The following is a 19308-nucleotide window of genomic DNA, read 5'->3' on the forward strand; positions in this document are numbered from 1 at the left end:
TCACTCACTCATTGTTTTCTCTCATAAATATCTGTTGAGCACTACATACCATGCTGTGTGCTTGGCATACAGAGATGAAAAACCAGTAGGACCTTGGTGATCAAAACAGACAAATAAACTGAAAAATGTAAACAGTGTGAAATATATGAATGGGAAAATATTTTCAAAGTTTGTACAATGTCACTGAATAAGAACACAATGGCTTCCCTGAAAAGATGGTGTTTAAGTTAATTTTTCAGTAAATTGAACCTTAGAGGACAACTGTTAAGTGTGAAACTGAGAAAGGGTCAGGATGGTGGAAAAGTGGAGGAAAAGAATATGATCTGGATAGAGGGAACTCCAGGTATAAAAGGACGTTTTTGCTACCTGTACATCAAGCAGACTGGTTTTTCCTCGACCTTTCCTGAGTTCACTTTTTTTAGTAGATTTTTTAGTAGTTGGTGGCGTAGGCACCTGCAATGCAGGTGTTCTGTTTCTGAGCTGTGAAGTAGTATAGCATTTCTACTCTTTGCCATCTTGTCCTATGAGTTCCTGGTGTTAATGAGGGTATCTTGTTGGTACTAGCTGTGCTTGCTTTCTTCTGGGATGTTTAGTATTTGTAGAACACTATGCCAGTAACTCATATCCTGAAACCTGTCCCAGCCCACCAAGCGTGAAGTCTAATTGAAACCCTCTCAAAATCTAGTGTGGGATGCAAATGTTCATAGCAACATTATTCATAGTAGCTAGAAGTGGAAACAAGCCACATATCTATTTACTGGTAAATGGATAAACAAAATGTGGTACATCCATGGAGTGGAATACTATTCAGCAGTAAAAAGGAATGAGTTCTTGATACATTCAATAATGTTACATATCTCAGAAACATCAAGCTAAATTATAGAAGCCAGACACAAGAAACCACAAATCATATGATTCCATTACATGAAATTCCAGAAAAGACAAATCTATAGAGACAGAAAGTAGATTAGTGGTTGCCTGGGGAGGGGGAGGGGAGGAGAGTGACTGCAGATAGCTACCAGGGTGGTAGGAATGTGCTAAACAGACTCCGTGGTGGTCTTAACTGTATAAACTTACTGAAAGTTACCAATTTGTATACTTATAATGGGAAAACTTTATGGCATAGAAAATTAAACTTCAGTAATACAGTTAAAAAAATAGGTTTGGGATTATTAGATTTCAGTGTGAGTGATTACTGCCTAGGTCAGGAAGCCTTCCTGTGGTAAGGATGGTAAGAGGACGTAGGTGGTTACTGTGGACCTAGTGTAGGCTCTGGGCCAGCTGGGTGCCTTGCCTCTGAAAATGACTTTCTTTTTAGCAAATAGGGAGTCTTTGGATCTTAGGGTGTTTTATTGGGGGTTCTAACATTGTGGTGGTGGTGGTATGAGGATTACTTCACCTGAGCTCCTACCGATTTCCACTGTCAGAAAGACCACCTCACTGGTTTAATAGAGTAATTTTCTGATGATGCAACAAGGATACACAGGCAAAGTTAACTTCTTTCCAAAGCAAACATGTCGATGCCACTGTGGTAGCATTTTCCACTGTGAAACCGCTTACTACCTGGAGGACAGTCATTGGTTGTAGAAAAACTGCTTGAGGACTAGGACTGTACTTAACATATCTCATATATCCTGCAAATGAAAGAGGCATTCAGTAAATATTTGATGACCTGATGAACAAATGAATGAAATGTTATTTTGTTGTTCTTGTTTTTCTTGTTATTACTCTATACTGGCAGAAATGAAGAGACTAGGGACTGAAGTAGGATTTTTTTTTCCCCTCCACCAGTTGGAGTTAGTTTTCTCAGCAGTCTTCTTATTGTTATCTCCTCTTGTCCCATAAATGCGGACACATCCCAAAGCCTTGTCATGTTCTTTTTTTTTTTTTTTTTGAGACAGAGTCTCACTCTGTTGCCCGGGCTAGAGTGCCGTGGCGTCAGCCTAGCTCACAGCAATCTCAAACTCCTGGGCTTAAGCAATCCTCCTGCCTCAGCCTCCTGAGTAGCTGGGACTACAGGCATCTGCCACTATGCCCGGCTAATTTTTTTCTATATATATAATTATAGCTGTCCAGATCATTTCTTTCTATTTTTAGTAGAGACAGGGTCTCGCTCTTGCTCAGAGCTGGTCTCCAACTCCTGACCTCAAGCGATCCTCCCACCTTGGCCTCCTACAGTGCTAGGATTACAGGCGTGAGCCACTGTGCCCAGCCCAAAGCCTTGTCTTGTTTATAAATCTCATCCATTATCTGTGGAAGTTTTAGCCCATATTGGCACCTCAAACACAGTGTATTTTAAATTTAATTATTTCTGATGATTTTGCTTCCCCATGCTGATATCATTATATTCTTTAGAAACTACCAAATCATGGAATTGCAGACTCTCTCTGTTACCTCTTCTATGTTCAGTGCCTTGTTTCAGTAACACCCTCAACTTTTCATTGTTCATCTTCTGCTTTTAAATATTCAGGGACTGGGAACTCTTTACTTTTACTAGGAGCCTTTTCTCCTTCATGGCCCAATAACTAGGCAGCCTCAAGTCCTGTTGTTATTTCCTTTGCAGCAGCCCTCCCCACTGCCATCACGTGGATTGCCTTTCTCCTCCGCACTGTGGTCACTGCTACCCTGGTGGTAGAATGTTTCAGCCTCTCTCCAATCCAGCAGCTCCCACACTGTAGCAGGCATCAGCGTCATGTGAAGAGATTGTTAAAACAAATTGCAGGGCCCCACCCTCTGGGTTTCTAATTTAGTAGTTCTGGGAGAAGAACTGAATAATTTGCATTTCTAACAAGTTACCAGGTAATGCTGATGCTGCAGATTTGGGGACCACACTTTGACAACCACTGCTGTAGTATGTTCAGCAAATCACTGTTAGATCAAATTAAAATTTACCCTAATTATGCTATTCCCTGAGCTAGTCTTCCATTGGCCGGATCATGTTTCCCAAGGTAAGCATAGTGGAACAGGCATACTATATTAAATAACTTTTCATCAGACATTTTTTTTCCTCATTACATTTCTTTCAGTTCTTCCTATTAAATCAAGGAGAAAGTCTGTTTGGTGCTTAAAGTCCTTAAAACCTTTCTAATACTAATTGCCCCTTCAACAGGGAACAAAGAGAGCAAAGCCACAAGCTCAGAGCCTTGGCCAGCAATTCTGCTAAAATTTTATAGTATGATTTTGTTTTCACTGTATTTATTTTCAATGGCATGTGTTATTAAAGGACTATAATTTGAAACACTGAGTTAAGGAATGGAACCTAGAAGCCTTGAAGAACTCTTGTACATCTTTTCTTCTAGTAGGTTTCATAAGCAGTTTCATTTTTTCACATATAACTATTGATTTATCTGGAGTTAATTTTGATGTAGGGAAGATACAGCATCTAGCTTTTATCCCTTAATTGGTTATCCTATATGTATGCTAATTAAAAGATTTCTAACTTATTTTGTTCTGAGTAAAGTCAGAAAATGCACATTTTATGAGCCTGTATAGGGAAGATACAGCATCTAGCTTTTATCCCTTAATTGGTTATCCTATATGTATGCTAATTAAAAGATTTCTAACTTATTTTGTTCTGAGTAAAGTCAGAAAATGCACATTTTATGAGCCTGTATGTTTTCTAAAAGTACAGTTGACCCTTGAACAACATGGGTTTGAACAGGATGGGTCCACTTATATGTGGATTTTTTTCAATAAATATATTGGATAATTTTTTGGAGATTAGTGACAATTTGGAAAAACTTGCAGATGAATCATGTATCCTAGAAATACTGAAAAAATTAAGGAAAAGTTAGGTATGGCATGAATGCATAAAAGATATGTAGATACTAGCCTATTTTATCATTTGCTACCCTAAAATATATACAAATCTAATATAAAAAGTTAAGATTTATCAAAACTTATGCACACAAACCCTTACTTTACATAGCCACCATGTACAGTCGAGAAAAATGTAAACAAACATAAAGATGTAGTATTAAATCATGACTGCATAAATTGACTGTGGTACTTACTGTACTGTTGTAATTTCATAGCCACCTCTTGTTGCTATTGTGGTGAGCTTAAGTGTTGGAGTATCTGCTTAAAACTCTTTGTGACACCGATCATCTCTGTGTGAGCAGTTTGTCTCGCCAGTAAATTGCATATTGCAGTAAGTAAAAAGTGATCTAATGATTTATGTGTATTTTTCATTGTGTTTCATGCAATAATGTAAACCTCGAATAACATCATGGAAACCGTATGAAATGCCACTAGTGATGCTGGAAGTACTCCCAAGAAGTGGAGAAAAGTCATGACATTACAACAAAAAGCTGAATTGCTTGATAGGTACCGTAGATTGAGGTCTGCAGCTGCAGGTACTGCCATTTCAGGTAGACGATTATCTGTAAACAGACATTGTAAACTTACAGTATTGATAAACACAGTACAGTACTGTAAATGTATTTTCTTTATGATTTTCTTAATCACATTTTCTTTTCTCTAGCTTACTTTATTGTAAGAATACAGTATATATCCCAGCTGATTGTGAGGGAGAAAAAAAGTATAGTATATAATACATACAACATAAAAAATTGTGTTAATCTACTCTTTATCTTACCAGTGAGACTTCCAATCAACAGTAGGCTATTAGTAGTAGTTAAGTTTTGGGGGAGTCAAATGTTATCCATGGATTTTCAACTGTACAGAGGGTGGCTCCCCTAATCTCCATATTGTTCAAGGGTGAACTATATATAAATTTATAAATGGACTGAAAAATACCAAAATATTGGAATGGATATCACTCTGTAGGAAATTGGAGGAAGGACTTTAATAATAATTTATCCTGTTATTTTATGTATTCTTCATAAATGAGAATGCATTAACTGTATAAAGTATACTTTTTCAAGGCAGGACTCAAAACTATAGTAAATGTATAGTTTATTTAGTTTGATACCAATCCTGTAAAAAGGTGCATAATATACACATGTGTATATATTGTATTTATTTTAAAAACATAACCTAGAATGAAACATATTGTTAACTGGAATTATTCCTATGTAGTGAGGTTATAGTGATTTTAAAAAATCCACTCAGTTCCTTAAGTTTTGATAAGTAATATAGGTTCATTTTAATCATTTAATTCACCTTTTAAAAAGAGAGGTTGGGCATAATGAGGTTCTGTTCGTTCATACAGGTGTGCCATATGTCATTTCTTTGTTTTTCTGACTGGAGCACATTCTCCAGAGTAGGTACTCAAGCCTCTTTCAGTCTTTGTCCTTCAACAATTATTACCCAAAATGAAATTGACTGGCTATATGTTGTTGAACTACAGGTTGGGGAATGAGGTAGGCTTGGTGGATTTTTGTTTATTTGTCTGGACAATGATCCTTTGAGTTCTCTTCCTCTCTCAAACATTCTTACTTTCTTTGCTGGCATAGCCACTTAAATTTTCAAACTGTTTTTCAAAACCAAATAACCCAATGAGCAAACATTTCTTTGGCACTTTGGAGAGAAAAGAGGTTCAAGTTAAAGTGTTTGCTTGCCTGCTCTGTTTTCTTCTGTGGAATAAAAATACTTTAAAAAAAACTTCACTGAATTATTGAAACACCTGAGATAAATTGTTACATCTTTGTAATGTAGAATCTGTTTTCTATTAAGCTATTTATTAGGATATATAATGTAATTATAACAAAATTAAATCACAAGACCAAATATTTTGATGCAGTATTAAAAGATTTTCTCCTGTCCTGTTTCATTGTCAGGGAACATATTTATCAACTAACACCTCAATATCAGCCTTCATGTTGTATTTGAGTAAATGCATTTACTATTACATCTATATAAATTGAAAATTTTAAAAGAATAAATTACAGTCTTTCCATGATATAGTTGTTTTTTATTTCTGTCTTCCTTCCTAATCTTCCTTTCAATTGACATTTATGTGCTGACTATATATGAGGTGGATTTTGTGCCAGAGAGAGAGAAAAGAACGGGGCAGGGTCGCTGCCTTTGAGAAGCTCATAGTCGAGGGCAGACACTACTGCAGGATTCGTAAAACACTATGCAAGAATAGCATTTCTAGGTTAAATGGAATCAACATTTTAATTTTTTTAAACAAATACTGCCAAATTGTTTCTTAAAAGGATTGTATCAAGTTACAGAATCACCAGCAATAAATGAAAATAACTTATTTCCCACATCCTCACCAGAACTGAGTTTCATCACTAAGACAAAGCAAAGCAAAACAAAAACTTGATATCTTAATAGGTTTAAAATTAAGCCTCATTATTTTATTTGGCATTTCTTTTTATGATTAGTGATGTTGAACATTTTCCCATATTTTTATTATTTTACTTAGTCTTACAAAAATATTTAATATTTTATTCACTTAGAGTCTTGGCATTGTTGTATACTTGTTACTATTTTTTAAAAAAAACTTATTTAAAGTGAAATTCACATAACATAAATTAACCATTTTAAAGTGATCAATTCAATAGTATATTCACAATGTTGTGCAACCATCACCTATATTTAGTTTCAAAACATTTCCATCAGTACTCATTAAGCAATTTCTCTCTATTCCCCCCTCTTCTTATTCCCTGGCAACCATCAATCTACTTTCTGCTTTTATGGATTTATGAACTAGATACTTCATAAAATGGAATCAAACAGTATATGACCTTTTGTGCCTGGCTTCTTTGACTTAGCATAATGTTTTGGAGGTTCATCCACATTGTAGCATGTATAAGTACTCTATTCTTTTTTTTATTGCTGAATAATATTCCATTGTGTGTATATACCACAATTTTTTATCCATTCATCTGTTAATGGAAATTTGGGCTGTTTACACTTTTTGTCTGTTGTGAATAATGCTGCTGTGACATGCACATACATGTACATATTTGAGTCCCTGTTTTGAGTTCTTTTAGAAATAGACCTGGGAGTGGTATTACGGGGTCATGTGGTAATTCTGTGATTAACTTTTTGAGGAACCACTCACCTGTTTCCATAGAGGCTGCACCATTTTACATTTCCACCAACAATGTACAGGGTTCCCAGTTCTTCATATCCCTGTCAGCACTTATTCCTGTTTTTTGTTTGTTTTTTATGATAGCCATAAAAGTGGGTGTGAACTGGTACTTCATTGTGGTTCTGATTTGCATATCCCTAAAGACTGGTGATGTTGAGTACTTAAGTGAGAAAATGAAGGAAAAAGAAAACCTTACTTTTAATGAACTCATTTTGAGATTAGTTAAATGTCCTTTGAAGAAAAATGTTTACTTAAAATTAAATGAAGTGGTCTGTTCCAAATCTAAGGATTATTAAGCCATTAATTCGGTTTAAATATTTCATAGTTTTCATAACAGATATTTCTGAAGCACAGTCTTGTGCCTGCAGATTTGTTTTAAAACTGAGATTGTTTTCCATTTCTTCATCACCTGGTTGGACTCAGGCTGTAATTTGTGTCCTTTAAGCAGTGGTTTTCCAAGTGTAGTTGAGGAACCAGCGTCATCAGCATCACCAGGGGAACTTGTTAGAGATGTAAATTTTCAGGCCAGTCCCAGGTCCACCGAGTTAGAAGTCTGGGGGTGGCCCCAGCAGTCTGTGCTTTTGTAAGCCTTAAGCTGAGTTGGATTGGATGCACACTTTGAGAACATCTGCTCTAAACCAACATTTTCAGGTGGGTTCTGTGTTGAAGATCCGTTGTGGAAGGTGTAATCCACAAGTGACGGCTTCATTAGCACCAACTTTTTTAGCTTAAATATGCAGACAATATAAACAGTTAAGTTGGAATCATTTTGTAACCTCCTGTTTAAGAAATACATGTATAAATCATATAATTTCACTTAGAAATTGCTCTTCAGTCTACAAATCATGTAAAAAAAGAGGTAAGTATTTTTTAAAACCTACTTTTGATTTTTGTCCACATATTTAAAGAATTTAAGAATTGTGTGCCCTTGGTATGTATTTTCCTTTTATTTGTGATTGGACTTTATTTTTCCTTCTTGAGAGCCTCCATTGTGAAGGTTACAGTGTGAAGACCTATGCAGCCGAAAATGCAACCACTACTGCCCTGTAGTACAAATGTTGACCAGAGAGGGGAATGTGTTGCCTGAACACATGCTTATTTGATTACAAATAAGTTTTTTCCTGCACAATATATTCAAATGGAGATAATAATTATATCTGCTTTGCAGAGTTTTATAAGGATTTAACTTACATATTTATATATATTAGAGCATGTGTGATACCTGATGAGGACTTAATAAATGTTTTATATTATTGGTATAATTACTATGTATCAAAATTGACTTTTTAAATAAATAGAATATTGTAAGCTTTGAAGCTTTGGCAAATAATATAACTGGATCCCCAGACCCAACAGCATAAGCCATGTGCTCTTTCAAAGGCAAATTACCCACAAATATTGCCTTTTAAGAGTGTATTTATTCCTGAAGTCACTACAGAATTAGGTGTTAGGTGGCAGAAGGGGTATTCTGACAGGGCCTCCCAGAGCCCTCCTGATTTAAAGACTCTAGGTCAGAATGAGGGAGTGGTTAGGAATGGTTAGGAAGTGAATGTCAAAGAGGAGCCAGGAGGTTGGAGGAAAGGCTTTTGGGGCAGGGAGGGATTGAGTATATTTATAGGCTGTGGGAGAAGAAATTAACCATATGAGAGAAGATAAATATTGGATAGTAACTGCTGGATTGAGACTGTAGAGCAGGAAGGAGCAGGTGGGTAAGAGCAGGACAGGGGCAGGCTCGAGTCAGGGAGGGATCGGGGCAGTCAGGTTCTGGGAGAGCAGACGTGGGAGACAACGTAGTTGTGTTCAATACTTGAAAGCTTATCACGTGGAGGAGGTATTAAGCTAGTTCTTCTTGGCACCAGGAGACAAAACTCACACCGGTGGGTAAAAACTGCAAAAGACCAGACCTAGGACCAGCATAGGGAAGAATTGTCTAAGGAGCCAAGCAGAGATGACGCAAACTAAATCTGAAGAAATGACACTGGTTAGACCACCTGGTTATGTTCCTCACCAGCTCTGTAACACTGGGGGAATCATTTGAATCTTGGCGCAGCAGTTTCCTTCTTGACCCCATTGCACTGGGCCAAGGGCCTTCCTGGCCGAGCCCTGTTGTGGGACTTCAGTTACCAACTTGGTGTCCTTCCCTGGGCTCCCCAGGGCAAGGACCCAGTCCTTTCCTTGCTATATGCCACCACTGCACACAGGCAGGGTCCAAAACATACGCCTGCATGACATGTTTTATGTGTTACATACAGAATTAAATATGTGAAAGATGGAAGTAGGAATACTCATTTCAAAAAATTGTGAGGATTAAATGAAATAACATGAAACTACCTTGCATAATTCTGACATATAATAGACAACCAATAAAATTGATTTTTTTCCTTTCTTAGAGAATTAGTATTTCATAAAATGATGTTCAAAATATTGGGTAACTATTCTAATAAGCAATAAGATAAATCGTCAGACACCTTGGAAGGAAGAATATGGGGATGAGGTTGGATTGAAGCCTCGAGATGTTGCCCAGTGTGTTCTCTTGCTTTTAGGTAAAAGTGAGATGATTCTCCCCATTGTGACCTGTTTTAATACCTAATCTTTATTTTCTGGAAATTCTCCCAGTATGACTCCTTTCTAAGAATTTAAGCTAATTTCATTGAAGACACAGAACTGATCTTGTTACTGTCCTCTGAAGTGTTTTATATAATTTCTTTTAAAAGCTATTTTCATGCCAGGTGTAGTGGTACACACCTGTAGTCCTAGCTACTTGGGAGACTGAGGTGGGAGGATTACATGAGGTTAGGAGTTTGAGGCCAGCCTGGGCAACATAGAGAGAACCCCCATCTCAAAAATAAAAAAAAAAAAAGCCATTTTCTTCTTGTTGCCTCTGCTATTTGCTCTTATTTTCGTTCTGTTTTTGTTTCTTTGTATTGCTATTTACCCTGTCAAGTGATAGACAAAAGTTTGTTTTTAAGGAACTAATCAACATCATTATAAATGAAAATTCTTTTAGAACTATAGAAAGATTTTCTAGCATTCTGTTGTCTCTCTAAAATTCAAATTGTGAACCACCGCCTTCTTCCCTGGTCTCTTACAGTGATTCAGTAATGATTGTGTGGCAGATTCTGTAATCATCATAGACAGTTGATAATGGAACTCAGCTTTGAGTAACTTAAACAATGAGAGCAACGGATGCTACGAACTAAAAATAGCTGTTAAGACCTTTAACATTTATGCTAAACTATACATTTGGGAGGCTATGAATTGTAGGAAGAGTTTTGCTAACCTGAAATAGTTTTCTTTGTCAAGTGCATTTTCATTTAGTGCAATTAGTTAGTACAAACTCAGTTTTTCTGGAGTTGTGCTTGCACAGACACACAGTATTCACCATAACGTAATTATGAAGAATAAATATATCTCATGTCATAGGACAGGTATCCGTGGCTTTACGATAAATGCTAAATGACTGTGCCAAAGAATGATATAATGCCAAATAGGAGAGGAAATACCATGCAATTTAAATTTTATATGTAAACTTTGGCAAAGTACTGCAGTAAATTACCATTTTCTTCACATTAGGCACAATGCACAGGAAGACTGTTTTTTAACATGTTAACTGCCTTGTGAGTTGTATTTAACTCATGCTAGTTTTGAGCCCAGGGCCTCGTGAAGTATATGTAACTGCAGTTGGTTTGTGAAAATGTTACTTGTTGATGTTCTTATTGTTACAGTTAATATTGACAATTTAATTGCATTATAATACATGCACAAAAACAATAAAAAATAACATTTTTCATTAAGTTAGAAAGGATTGGTTTATTTTTGAAGTTTTTATTCTATTTTCATAATAAAACACCATGGCCTCAAGGAAAAAAATTTTTTTCTAGGGTGGCATTCATTGTGTTAATCAGAGTAATCTTTGGAATTTAGCATAAAAACTCCTATTCATTTCAGGATTTTTTTTTTTTTTTGCATGATGTTGCTCCTTTGTGAGGAACCAAAAAAAAACCAAGCCCCATCTATTTTTACTTCCTTAACATCAAAGAAAGATTGAACATTTCAGAGAGAACATTCCTTGTGCAAAACAAGAGGAAGAAATTTAGAAGTTATTAACATCTTAATTCACTGTATTTGTTCTAATTTATAGTTTTTAATTTTGGAATACATTTTTTTTGCTTTGTGTTACTTCTTAGTATGTTATAGTAATACTTTCCATTTATCAGGATAGCAGCATAATTGGTTAATTTGGTACCTGAGAATGTTATTCTACATATAGTTTATCATTTGGATAAGAATTCAACCCTAAAATTTTGATATTTATAAATACATGTATAATGGTTTTATTTATTGATAGAATGAAAAGAAATATATATTTATCCTGATAAAATAAATTATTAAATTGATTTTTGAGAGAACATTGCAGAGCAATTTTTATATTAAAATTTTCAGGAATGGAAACTTCTGAATTTTTCACTGAGCTCACAATTACATGTACACTTACAGATATAATTCTAGTCTTAGAACAGTGACAATTAATCTGATGACAAGTTGATGGGACAAACTGGATTATTTCCAGCTGTAATCAAGTTACCGTAACTTGTTATCACAGCACATGTTCTGAAGCTTTCATAATTTCTTCTAAGAGTAACAAATGTATTCATATCATACTGATACTTAAGCATGTTGAGTTGGTGCCAAGGTAAAACTTGTCTAATAATTCTCTTTTGTCACTTAAATTTGCCACTTTCATATTTCCTTATTCTTCATTTCTTTAGGATGCATGTCCCTTTGAGCCAACATTGATAAAGGAGTTAGGAAAAGAGAATCATCAAACAGTACAGTAGACAGGGTGCCTGGCACAGGAGCTTTGTCTGGTCGGCTTTATTGAGGTAGTCAAAGAGGTCATTCTTATGGACAGTGTACATAGACAAGGCCACCCCCTAGGGCATGGGGATTTTTTTGATATGGTATCTGATTCATTTGTCAAAAGAAAGATCAACTTTCCTGGGCGGCTTATGACATAAAATAGAATTTGAGCAAAATTCTAAGAGCACAATTTTTTTTTGGACTCAGATTGAGTTCACATTGACTCCATGTTTACAAAGTTTATATGGCAAGTTGCCATATTTGGGCACATTGCTTAACATGTTTGAGATTGATTTCATTCCTCAGATGTATATTGAAGCTTGCCATTTGTCAGGCATTATACTGTTTAGTTCTCATTTAAACTTTACAATCTCTTCTCCCACCTCCTTTTAAAAAAGAGATTAAGAAACTGGGGCTTTAAGGCTAGTAACTTGCTTTGGGTTGTATAGTGAGTAAGTGGCAGATTAAGGATTTGAGCCCAGATCTCTTTGATACCCAAATTTCAAGCTCTTAACTTCTAAGCCAGTGGTTCTCACACTTTAGTGTGCAGAATTACCTGGAGAGCACACATTGCTGGGCCCTAGAGTTTCTGGTTATGCCGTAGGGCCCAAGAATTTGTATTTCTAACCATTTCCCACATATTGATGCCGCTGGCCCTGGGAACTGTACTTTGAGAACCACAGTTCAGTACTATGTTGCCTGACCTGATGCCTCTGATAAGTAAATGAGAGAGTTCACATGTGCTTATGTTAACAATCACTGATATTTATTGACTACTTATTTAATACATGTCCCAGACACTGTTCCAAGTTCATTCCTTTTTATCCTCGTATTAATCTTAGGAGGTAGTTAAACTGTAGGGAGAGGATGTGGGGGCTGTGATCAACACTTTAAATAGAGAAGGAAACTGAGGTAGAGAGAGGTGCCCAATAAGTGCGTCTCAGTGAGTCAGTGGCAGAGCTGGTTGCCCTCGTACTGTTGTGTCAGCTGAGCTGGTTTGGAACGCTGGTGTCCCCGGAGCCTTCTCCAGAGATTTCATGCTGTGGGAAGGTTGAGAGAAAAGAAAACTCTTCTTTTATCCATCTGTGTTTTGTGTCTTTGGGGGGCTATTGCAGCCTAGGCCTGGGAAGAAAAGATTTCCCTCCTTTTTGTATCATTCTTCCTGCATTCTGAAGGGTAGGTAACACCACACTTTGTTATTCAGATGAATGGTGTGATTCTGAAAATGACCTATGTTTCAGTCGAGCTATGAGATCTTAGATCTTAACTAGCACATATAAGAGGGATTCTAGGAGATTTCGTATGTAAGAACCATGCTAATGGTACCAGGGTATTAAATTAGAAAATGATGGTGGTGGCCACCTTACAACAAGGCATTCACTCATCCTATAGTGTTAACCTTCCCATGGCTGCTCCAACAGCAAGAAAAATCTCAGAATCGAAATGGAAGAGAGTGAGAGGGAAAAAAATCAATCCACAATTAAGTCTGAAACCTGTACTCTGCTTAAGAAACTATGTGGTTTCCCCATTAGTTTTAAAGAGAAAAGTCCTAAAGAAAAAGTGTCTTTTAAGAGAAAGTCGTCTTAATGTGAAAATAGTCTAAGGAGAAAGTCGGTAAGGCTGTTTCAAAAGGTGCAATCACGTTGATATATGAATACTTGTGTTTGGTTCTATTAAAAATTTTGTTGAGTGACTGTTATGTACACGATACTTATAAAAATGAGACATATTTGTCCTTCTTCTCAAGGAGACCTCATAGTAGAGCTCACAATTGAGGGTTTAATTTATCTAAGAGCATCACATCTGAAATAACGTAGCCTGGTGTGTATCTCAGAGGTACTGATATGATTTTCATGATCACAGTGTTTGAATTGTGGGACAAAGTTTTCTTTTTAATGGGATGGCTGTTTCACAGGAGAGCTAGAGCTAGATTCCAGGTCTGCTTCGCTCTCAGCTTAGACTTCTCCCTGATTTAAGATGGCTTTATTTGTTTATTGTATAGATTTATCTCCCAAACTTAAGCTGTGAACTTTCAAAAGGACATTATGACTTATCCTACTTCTTTGCTTTCTCCTTGGTGTTTATTTGTTTGTTTTTGCTTTAAGGTTTCGCATGCAATAGTGCAAACTCTGGAAACAATCAAGAAGGACAAAACAAGGAAATGCAACTAAGGCTCTTAACAGTTAGGGTGCTAAATTTTGACGTATGTGGTGTGACGGAAGGAATCACCGGTGTATCTATTCTGGTTTGTTATAGGTTAACGAAGCCCTTGTCATTTGCTGATTGTGTTGGGGATGAGCTGCCGTGGGGATGGGAAGCAGGGTTTGACCCTCAGATTGGTGTCTACTACATCGATCACATCAACAGTAAGTTCTCCTTTTTGATGAAAGAAAACATATCAGAAAAGTAATCCTCCCAAACCTGTAGTCATACAAAATGGTAAAATTTGCTTTGTAAGTGAATTTCCTTATTTTAAATGCCATTTTCTTAGTGACCGATATTTAACTGAAGTGCTCATTTTGGTGTTTGGGGTATATATCTCGAGTTGTGCTCCTGGGGGCAGAGAGGGAGACAGGGTGTCTGCCTGCCTGCCTGGTGCAGAATGAGTTTTCTTCTTTAGCACAGGTCTAGTGGCCTGTGGAGATCAAGAGTGTTGGGCTCCTGCCTCTGTGACCACTGCACTTCCCATTTGGTCCCTCCTTTTCTTGTGCCTGCCACAGAAGGAGCTGGGTACTGCCACACTGTGGTCTAAAGACACAGCTGTGTTTGATTAGGATGCTGGTTGGGGGGACGATGCTCATCAGCAACTGTGGAAGACATAGCATAGCTGAGGAAAATCCTGAACCCTTTTCTCCTTTCTGTGTCTTGATTTCTTTGTGGCAGGAAAACCTCTCATTTTAACAGCTTTTAAAACTGTCATGTCCCTGACATGCTAATCTAGGGCAGAGGACTACTGTGGCCATGAGCAACTTTATAAAAACACATATTGGAACATTTTTTTATATGTTTTTGTGTGTTTATGTGACTAGTTAGCTCTCTACTCACCCCTTTAAACATTTATTCAGATGGTATAATAGCATATAGTATTCACATTACTCGTTTTGCTTATTTCATTTAAAAATAATTATTTTATTATAGATTTCAGGGACTACACAATGAATTGTATATGATAAATTTTTTGAGAAGCCAAAAACGCCTCTATTTATAGCATTGAGGTACCACCTTACAGGTAGGTGAGATGGGCAAGTGGAAGGGAGAAAGCGCTTTGAGGTGTGAGGCCAGGTTTTCAGTGAGCACATGCAGCGAGTCATCTGTTGTGGTGAACATCTGCTGTACACAGTCTGGGAACCAGCTTTCATGCATACTATACATTAGTTCAACACGACACTACTACTGTCACTTGTAGAAAGTGGCAATACAAATGATACTTTCTACAAGTTGTTGCCTCAGCCTCCTTTATATGATTAGAAGAAATATGGCCTTTTTTGGTAGTGATATTCTCTCTCCCTGAAAGTTTCTAAAAAGTCCACGAAGAATTAATAATATTTTAAAGTTACCTTTTAATTTTGTGTTTTATAATAAACCTTTCTTAATACTATCATACTGTATACTAGGTTTTATTGCTTATCAGTGATTGACAACCAGATGTAATCTGTAAGGGTGGAAGGAACTAATTTTGGTAAAATTAAGTTCATTTTAAACAACTCTGATTCATCCTTATGTCACTGCAAATAAACAATTCAAAGGAGCATCTGAAATGTATAACTGTTTAATTCTCCCTTCTATACTTATTTTAGATGGATAAATGTTTAATATTCTTTCCTTAAGTAATATTTGGGAAACCAGAAACCAACCCTAGCTGTCCTGGTTGAACGGCAGTAAGCTCTCGTGGTACCAAAATGAGAAATGAATTTCCTCAGCTTGCCACCCACCACATACAGACTCTTTGGGATCTAAACCCAGCATTAGGGCTCTCTCTTCTTTTTCAGTGAAAGAGGCATTCTTCTGGACACCCTTACCCCTGCAGATACCTCTTAATAACTTTTATATTTCATCCTTTTCTCCTGTTCGATATCTTTACCAGTTATTTCCTGGTTTTAAAAATTTCTCCCACAATTTCTAATGGTTCATTTTTTTTTTAATGTAAACACTGGAAACTCTCAAAATGAAACCAAAATTACAAAAGAAAAAAACTAATAGATAACAGTAAACTCCCTCCCCGCCTTCTCAAAACCATCCTTCACCCCAGATCCCTGTCCGGCTGTGGTCCTCTCGGTCCCTTCACAGCCAGCATGAGCCCCGCTCCCTCCATTGCTCTCCAACCACCCACAGAACCTGCTCTTGCCCAGTGCACTGGAGCCCCACAAATTCCAAACAGCACTTTAGTCTTGTCTTCTTTGATTTGTCACTGTGAGTTATTCCCTACTGCTCTACTCCTTTGGATTTTGTGACATGGGATTTTTTTTTCCACATACCTGATTGCACCTGCCCAAGTTTCTTTTGCCTGTCCCTTTGTCACCTGCACCCACTGCCAGGATTTCTGCAGTAGTCTTCTGCTGTTGCACCCTGCAGATCTCCTTGGCAATGACTTCCATTACTTCCTTCAGGCTGCTGCCTGCCAAATCTGTCTAAGTCTTAGAGTCCCAGATGCATATGTTTGACCCTTACTTAGAAGGCTCTTCCCATTCTGCCCCGCCCCCCTCCCTTTTCATCTCTTGCCCTGGCCCTGCAGGGGCTCCAGCAATGCCTTGTGCTTCCTTGGCTTCTGCCTTTCTCTGCACCTGCAGCATCTAGCCTGAACACTCTCTGCCCAGCCTCCAGGCCCTCCCTTTGACCGACTGCCACATCCTTCTAGGGTCTGTCTGCTCAGGGGCCACTGCATTCCATAGACTTTCTCTGACAGCCACCCTCCAGCCCCCAAATCCCCACCCCTTTCTGGGGTAGGTGTCCTGTGCAGGTATTTCTATAGGGCCAAAAATCATTGTCATATTGCATTTAAATTATTTATTTTTATGTTTTCCTCACTAAATTGTGAGCTTCTTGAGGGCAGTTGACTGCATGTTTTCTTTATCCTTGGGTAGCTAGTACAGTGATAAACTCCTAGATGTTAAAAGGAAGAGCTTTATTTAACTTGAAGACTAAAAGCTTTCTGTTTTTTTAAAGGAATTAAAAGAAAGGACAACAGTCAGCTCTCATTTCAAGTATAAGTTATGCTTCAGAAAACACCATTCTGAATATTTAAAAACTTGATTATCAGAATATAAATTTTCAAGTCTGCTATTTTGCTTTAGCATAGTAATCATATTCTCGTGGCCTGATGGATTTACTGCACCCTAACATACCCAAATTACCCATAGCAAGTAGTTTGCCCACTGAAAAGGATCTGGCCCATTATCTCATTAATCTTCAAGACATTCCTGTGAAGTAGTTTAGGGAGCAAATGGTATTATCTGCTCATAACAGCTGGTCCACGCATATGTTGTGCTTTGACATTGTATAGTTTCAGCATTATTTTCTCTGTATTTAAATAAAAAATTACATAAGGAATGTTTGGCTGTTAATACTGTTTCCATGAAACACTATTTAGACGTAAAAGATTTGACCTTGACAGTGATAGTTATTTGGGGTCTTAAGTGTTTCATGATAGCATTCACCTTTTAGTGGGCACAAGTGGTGGGGGTGCAGATATTGATGGGAGATGTTTGTATCTAACTAGAAGGTAATTATAAGGTACTGTTTATAAGGTTTTGATATTATCACTACAATCAGAGGTTGATCATCTTTTGGTAGGATCAGAGTTGTACCACAATTTTTTTTCTTTCTTTTGGCAATCGAGGTTTCATTTACATACACAAAAGTGCGCAGATTTTAAGTATGTACTTTCAGTGAATTTTGACAAATATATAATCCCTTGTAACTGCCACCCCAGTCAAGAAACAGTCTATTTTCATCACCCCAGTAAGTTCTATATTGCCCCTTTCCAGTCAGACCTCCTGCTGCAAACGTTGTTCAGATTTCTCTCACCCTCACTTTGTTTTGCCTATTATAGAACTTCATATAAAAGGACTGTGTTTGATTTGGGGAATAGATTCTTCACTCAACATATTTTTAAAGAATACACTACTGATACATATACTAGCATGGCTGAATATTCATAGTAAGTATATTTCACAAAGAACCTTTATCTAGAACATATAAAGAACTCCTGAAAATTAACATTAAAAAGACAACCTAGTTTAAAAGTGGACAACAAACTTAGACACTTCACAAAGATATATCAGTGGTCATATTTATATTCATCAGTGGTATTGTGTGTATCGGTAGTATGTTCTTTTTTATTGTATGAGCAAATCATGATTTTTAAAATCTGTTAAATCTATTCTACAATTTCAGTTATTATTCCAGTTTTGGGGTATTATTAAAAAGGTTGCTATGAACCTTATACAAGTCCTTTTTCATTGTGGTAAAAAATGTAAAATTTACTATCTTTACCATTTTCAAGTGCACAGTGTATTAGTGTTAAATGTATGCACATTGTGCAACAGATCTCTTGAATTTTTTCATCTTGCCAAACAGAAACTCTGTATTCATAGGACAACTCCCTTTCCCGCTGTTCCCTGCTTTTGGCAACCACCATTCTACTTTCTGATTCTAGATGTTTGACTATTTTAGATACTTCATCCATTTTTTAAAATAAGCATTTGTAAAATGCTGTTTCATTGAGTGTAATGTCTTCAAGATTCATTCACATTGTAGCATAGGAAAGAATTTCTTTCTCTCTTGAGGCTCAGTGATATACTGTTATAGGTATATACATTTTCTTTACCCATTCATCTGTTGATAGACATTTAGGTTGCTTCCACCTCTTGACAACTGTGAATAATAAATGCTACAGTTAACATGAGTGTGTAAATATCTCTTTGAGATCCTGTTTTCAGTTCTCTTGGATGAATACCAAGAAGCATGAAGTGGAATGGCTGGATCATATGATAGTTCTGTTTAATTGAGGAACCTCCTACTGTTTTCCATAACAGTTACAGCATTTTGCATCCCCATCAACAATGCATGAGGGTTTCTGCACATCCTCACAAGCATTTATTTTCTGTTTTTGTGACAGTGGCCATCCTAATGAGTGTGAGGTGATACCTCATTGTGGTTTAGATTTGCATTTCCCTGATAATTAGTGATGTTGAGCATGTTTTTATATGCTTCTTGGCCATTTGTATATCTTATTTGGGTAAACGTATAGTCAAGTTCTTTGCCCATACTTTAATTGGAGTATTTGTTTTGTTGTTGTTGAGTTGTAAGAATTCTTTATATATTCTCCATATTAACCCCTTATCTGCTATATAGTTTGCAAATAGTTTCTCCCATTCCATGTGTTGCCTTTTTCATTCTGTTGATTGTTTCCTCTGCTTCCCAGAAGTTTTTAAGTTTGA

At 36.8% G+C, this 19308-nt stretch overlaps 1 protein-coding gene across 1 annotated transcript in view; it reads left to right on the forward strand.

The window, feature by feature from the left end:
- The window catches only part of WWC2 (WW and C2 domain containing 2), a 171498-nt gene that overhangs the window by 61432 nt on the left and 90758 nt on the right, over window positions 1–19308 (forward strand). Inside the window, exon 2 of the mRNA XM_069492910.1 lies at window positions 14126–14235. Within this exon, the coding sequence (XP_069349011.1) occupies window positions 14126–14235 (110 nt within the window). The remainder of the gene's footprint in view (window positions 1–14125; window positions 14236–19308) is intronic.

The sequence above is a fragment of the Eulemur rufifrons genome, chromosome 18 (assembly GCF_041146395.1).
Source record: "Eulemur rufifrons isolate Redbay chromosome 18, OSU_ERuf_1, whole genome shotgun sequence".
NCBI lineage: Eukaryota > Metazoa > Chordata > Mammalia > Primates > Lemuridae > Eulemur > Eulemur rufifrons.